Source organism: Gavialis gangeticus, unplaced genomic scaffold, assembly GCF_001723915.1.
Source record: "Gavialis gangeticus isolate Ggan-Ray unplaced genomic scaffold, GavGan_comp1, whole genome shotgun sequence".
Lineage (NCBI taxonomy): Eukaryota > Metazoa > Chordata > Crocodylia > Gavialidae > Gavialis > Gavialis gangeticus.
The window spans coordinates 6,219,269-6,225,262 of NW_017728973.1; the positions used below are offsets into that span (position 1 = coordinate 6,219,269).

Consider the following 5,994-nt stretch of genomic DNA (forward strand, 5'->3'; position numbering starts at 1 on the left):
GCGCGTAAAGGGGAGCAGTGTGTATGTAAAGGGTGTGTGTGTGTGTTCAGAGCCCTCTAGTCCAGCGGGGCTGGGGGTGGAGAAGGGAGGATTTGACCCACTGCTGGTGGGGGTGGCTGGGGACTAGCCCCCTCCCTCCCCCCACTAGGGCTCCACCTTGATGAAGAAGCTGCTGGATTTGCCCCTCCTCTGCCAGGCCGAATTGGGGTGCCCCCAAGGGTGCAGATGTGGGTGGAAGGCGAGGAGTCTCAAGGCACCCTGGGAGATGTGGCGCCCACCTAACCCCCCCTTTGCAACAGGAGGCAGGTGGCAGTGGCGCACAGGTTTGTGCCACGCGCAGGAGGGGGATTGGGCGCAGAGCCCAGGAGTGTGGCCTGGTGGTCAGAGCAGGTTGTGAGGAGCCAGGACACCTGGGCTCTAATCCCTGCTTGGCTTCCGGCTTGCTGTGTCACTGCTCCATGCCTCAGTTTCCCCATCTGGAAAATGGGGCTGACTCGCTGAGGGAGGCTGTGGGGCCAGTTGGGGTTGTGGGCAAGGCAGCTTCTTCACCAGGAGACTGGCATTTAGTAAACTGTCCCAGAAGTCACCATGTCCCCATCATGCCTTGTTTACTGGCAGCATGGTGGGGGGGTTGGTTGGGTCTAGTGAATGGGCCAAGACGACCTCACTGATATGATGAAACTCAGCACATCCTCCCCATTGGCTCTGCCAAACGATGCCCACACCCAGCTCTGAGCCTTTCCATGGAGACAATTCCAACTTTGCTTTAAACACAGAGGGGCTTTGACAGGGAGAGACTTGGGGTTGTGAGTGCAGAGCAGGGACCCCAAATGTACCTTGACAGTACCAGTCCTAAATGGGGAAAGAGACCCAGGACGAGCTTCTACTAGTTCAATGGGTGGCTCTTTAAATGGCCGTGATTAACCCTTTGCAACCCTCAGAGCTTCCCCCTCCCTCCTCCTTCCTCCCGGATGGTGGAGCCTAGCCACTAACTGCGGCCACAGCAAATGTGAGCCCTGGATGTTCCCTGATTAGAAAGACCGGAGAGGGGGAGGGAGGAGGAAGTTCCTAAAAATATCGACTCCTGCCCTGTTCAGGGACCATGCATCTCCGGGCTGGACAGCAACTGGGCCCAGCTGTCCCTCGAGGCGTGCCTGGGAGGCGGCTGCCTCATTCCGAGACCAGCTCTGCCCTGACACGTCCTAACCGTTCTCCATGCATGGAAGGTCCTGACCTTGTCAGCAGCTTCCGGGGGAGCCCAGCCCAGAGCAGAGGGATGTCTTGGGCACTGTGATGACCCTCAGTCTCCCTGGCAAGGAGGTTTAGCAGCAGAATGGTTCAACCACCAACCTCCTGGCTCATCCAGTCCCAGTATCCTCCAATAGGAGGCAGTGTAGGAACTGGTGTCAAACTGGTTACTAAGCCCAATGGGCTCCTTCTGTCCAAGCCCACAGAAGAGTGTTTGGAGAGAGAAGGAGCCTGATAAAAGTTTCTATTTGAAGAGGAGCCACTAGGTTATGGGCTGACTCAGTAGGAGCAGGTGTGTTGGCCTGCTGCATGCGACATGCATGCAGAGCCAGGGGGTAGGAGCCTGCATGAGTGCACGCTCAGAGATGAAATGCACCCTGCAGTGTGTGCATGGCATTGGGGTTGTGACTGGTTCAGGTCCTTCGCTTACCAGATACAGACTTTTGAGCTCCCCTCACACCCTCCCCACAAGGGCTGGAGCTGTCTGTGCTGTCCCAGGGTCTCTGGAGATGGGGACAGGCTGACTTCCTCACAAGACGAAGCTGCTGTGGGTGCCCAATATGGGGAGGCGGGGGCACAGAGTGTTAACTTTGCAGGGGGGGTGGGCAATCTCTCACTCCAGTATTCAGTCAGACCAGAATGACAGCACCCCTTGAAGTGTAGGCCAAAGGGTGGTGAGGGCCTATACTGGGATCCCTTCTCTGGGCTCTGGATCCCAGCTCAGCAGTGGACGATCACTGTGCTCTCTGGCAGTTATAAGGAGGGGAGGGAGCCCAGCACCCCAGTTAGCAGGGACTGGATCCAGTCAGCCCCACATCCTCACTCTCTCCATGGTGACTAGTCCCTGTGTTCGTGCCTCTATTTCAGTCCCATGCCCCTAGGGATGATGTTGGCTGGGGTAGAGTGGGGAGCTACTCTGTGCTGATTTAGTTGCCTTGCTTAGCCTGGTTGGGAGCAGTGGAGCCCAGGAGTGTGTCCCCTGAAAGAATCAGATGCCCAGGACTAGTAGCCCTCCCAAATATACTGATGCAGAGGCAGAGCCTACCCCATTCCCAGCCTTCTTGGGACAGACACTTAAGCACGTAAGATTGCGGGGCATAAATTAGGAGCAGATCTCCTGGTCTCACTGGAGAAGCAGTTCAGCCCCAGATTATTCCACTACCTCCATATTTGTCACATCCTGCTAGAGCTCAGCACCCCAGCCTGGCTGCCAGCTCTAAATAAGCATCTGCCTCCATCTTCCTTATAGTGAGCCTTGCAGCAAGCGTGACTGCACACGCCTCACTCTTTCCCTCAGTACAGGGCACTGACAGTCAGCCCAGGGGGTCACCCCATATACATGCACCTTCCCTCCCAGGGGGGCCTCCACCTGCTTCCCTCCTCTCTGCCTTGATTAAGCTACTGACTCCTCTGTGCTGATCCGTGGGGGGGTGCCAGCAATAAGCAGGCTGTTATCTGGGGGTGCCTCCCTCTCCCAGTCCCTCCCAGGGCCAGGGCAATGTGGGTTTTCCAGCAGCCACTGCAATCAAGCCCCTTAGATCTGGTGTCATCCTGCCTTGCCTGCTGCACCCCTCCCTGTTTCCATTGGGGTGAACTGACATGCCTGGCATTGTAATTAGCTCTCCTAGTAATTAGAGGCTGGCTGTGGCACTGCATGGAGCCAGATTGGTTGTGAACCTGGCAAGGATATTAAAGCCCTGAAGCAGCCAATTGATTGGTGCTTGTATCAGATGATCTGGCAGCACTGTTTGCTGCCAGAGGCCTGGATGGCATATTTGGCTGAGTTTTAGAGAGCGATCTCTGCCTGCTTTTAGCCCTGTCTCCCTTCTCCCCACACTCTGAGCGAGTTCACAGGAGCTACCAGTGTTGCCTGCTCAGCCATGCAGGTTGTCTCAGAGGGAAGAGGATCCTACAGGCAGGCCTTAAGAGAGAGAGATATCCTCTGGGGACCATGGTTCAGGCCTGCTATAGAGATTTACCTAGCAGAATAGATGCTCTCAGACCAGCAGGCTCTTTTGGCCTCCTGCTCTGTTCCCAGTGGAGACTGGCAGACAATACTGGACAGACATCTTCCTGTCCTTTGTGTTGTGATACTCAGCCATAAGAGGAGGGGTTCCTCCCTGCCCTTGCTCAAAGGATGCTCTGAACTGTGAGTGTGGATGACACTTGCCTGTCTCCTGTAGCTTGCATTGCTGCCCTTTCCCATATATGCCTCCAGTGTGGTCACAGAAATAGCTTATGGTCTGTAAATTGGAGCAGGACTCCTGGGTTTTGTTTCCAGATCTCCTGCTTGGGTGGCTTTGGGTAAACCATGCTGCTATGCCTCAGTTTGCCTCGTCTGTACCCTGGGATTTAGGACACTGACTTGCCTCCTAGGTGGTGGTGGGAGGACCATCAGACTAAAAAAGGCCTCTTGGGCTCTAGAATCTAGTGTCTTTCCACTTATTCAAGGAATCTCCAGCATCACCACTTCAAACCCTCGCCCACAACTACAAGACACAATACTCGAAACACTGCCAGCATCCTATAACGTGCCACAGAAAATAGATAGCACAGAGACAGGGGTACTGCCAATGCCCTGCCACTGCAAGTAGTTGGATAATATATGCTCAGGAGCTCCTAGGAAAAGGACCATGTCCCATGCTACAGAGGAAGGCAAAATACCTCAGTCTGTGCCAAGCTGACCTGAGAGAAAAATTCCTTCCCAGCCCATAATGAGGTGATGGGTCTGACTTTGGGCTTGAAGATTCAGTCATGCTTATCAGAACACTTCAAGAGTCTTCAGCATCCTTCCTCGAGGAGTTCCACGAGTTATTTATCCTCTGCAGCCAGTGCCTGCTTCCCCCTGCCTGTGAGGCCCCATGCACTCACTAACCAGGCCCCCTTCTCTCCCCCAGGGGAAATACGGCAAGCGGAAGAGTCGTTTCAAACGCTCGGATGGCAGCACCTCCTCGGACACAACTTCCAACAGCTTCGTGAGACAGGTACAAGCAGTGGGCAGGGGTTTGACTAGCTTTGGTGTCCCTTTTCTGAGCAGCAGTGGCATTGAGCCCCAGGGGTACTTGTGTGAAAGGTTCTCTCCAGGGGACTTGACAAGTTTTTCATCCTTGATCTGGCAGCAGGTGGTGATGGCAGGTTGCTGGAATACAGCAGCAGCAGGCAAGGGGGTCAGCTCACCCCTGGCTGGCCATCCCTCCTATCTAGTCCCAGTTCAAGGAGTTACTGCTTAGCAGGGCTTTGGTTCCTGCTCAGACCCATCCCATTGTGTCTCCAAACTCTCATGTTTTGCAAAGACCAGAGCCTGGACCCCTTAGTGTTAAAGCAACAAGAAAAGACCAAAGTGAAGTGTCCATAGGAGAGGGTGTGGGGTGTGTGACACCCTTTGCAACCCTGAGACCAAACCCAGTGCCCATCTCTGCCCGTGCAGTACTGTTACAAATTTTAAAGCTGCAGGACGCTGAATCCAAAATGTCCCTTCTGAGACTCTGCAGTTTGGGTTTAAATGATTGGGGTACTTCAAGGGCAAAAATGACTTCTTGGCAACCAGTCCATATATAGTCTCCTTTGGGTGCGAGTGGTGTGAGCACAGAACTGGAGTCCTGTGAGCCCTGTCTCGTGGGAATCGGTGTAGCTGGGTGGCGATGTCGTTCCCTGGCCATCATTGGGGGCACAACACGGGCAAGACCTCATCTGCTTTGGTTCTGTGGCCCCAGGGAAAGCCTCAAGCCAACTCCTTCCAGCCTGCATCTGGGAGCAGGGAAAGGTTGCAAGAGCTTCAGGAGGGCAGGGGTCAAAGCTTGAAGGCCTCTTTTTATTCTGGATCCACTCTGAGCTTTGTTGTTGCCCATGGCAACACTGCTTAGTTGTAACCACGTCACTGCCATGGATGTGGGTTGCTCCATGCAGTGGTGCATGGTGGTAGGGCGAGTTGGACTTGGTGTGTGTGTGGGGGGGTGCTGGGGTTGGTGGTGCTGGCAGGGGCATTGCTGGAGCCTCTCTCAGCAGCACAGCACAGCTCTGCCGTGGCTTCTTGGGGCTATTTCTCCTATTGGGTTGTTTCAGCTCTGTCAGCAATCCTGCCCCATCCCCAAAAGCTGAGGTCTCCTTGCCCAGCCAGTGCCCCTTGCTGGGAGAGGCCAGAGTAGAGCAGCACTGGTCTTTCTGCTCCCCCCCACCAACTTCTTCAGAGCCGTTGCTCCTCCCCTCTGCGGGGTCTTGCTGAGCGAAGGAGGGAGCCAATTATTAATCCAGCAATGTAGCAGCTTGACTCAGCAGGGCTGGAGCTGACAGCTGGGTAGAGCCTGCAGCAGCACCCCGCTCCCACCCACCACCACTGCTACCATGCCTGCCTCGCCTCTTCCCTTCGCAGGCACATGCATGTGCTCAGGGACAGTGTCGGGCAGCAGCCCCTCTCCCCCACCCCATTTTAGTTGCCTCGGCTCCAAGCCCCCAAGGTGAAGCGGCCTAAAAAATATCTCCTCGGCCTTCCCGGGAGTGGGGAGTGCAACAGTCACCATAGCAACCCTCCCTTCCTCCCTTCCACGGGGATGGCCAGCCTGGAATAGCATGTTAAATGATGAAACAGCTGAGTCCCGGCCTGCGCTGGCTTGGGGGGCCCGCTGGGGGGCAGAGGGACAGAATGAGGGACATGGCTCGCCCCTGTCTATTTAGAGCCAAACGCCTGTGTCTCGTGTGCTGGGGGAGTCCCTGGGGACCCTGCTCTGACTTCTAACCCCCCCCCCCCCC

General features: G+C 55.5%; 1 protein-coding gene across 4 annotated transcripts in view; it reads left to right on the plus strand.

Annotated features, from left to right (window-relative positions):
* Window positions 1–3,978: 3,978 nt before the first annotated feature.
* Window positions 3,979–5,994, plus strand: part of CACNB1 (calcium voltage-gated channel auxiliary subunit beta 1) — a 39,482-nt gene continuing 37,466 nt past the window's right edge. For 2 of the 4 annotated variants that reach the window (XM_019507432.1, XM_019507464.1), the window contains exon 1: window positions 3,979–4,232. In XM_019507432.1, coding sequence (XP_019362977.1) covers window positions 4,110–4,232 — 123 coding nt within the window. In that variant the 5' untranslated portion in view covers window positions 3,979–4,109. The remainder of the gene's footprint in view (window positions 4,233–5,994) is intronic. The other 2 variants (XM_019507447.1, XM_019507455.1) reach the window with 2 other exon arrangements.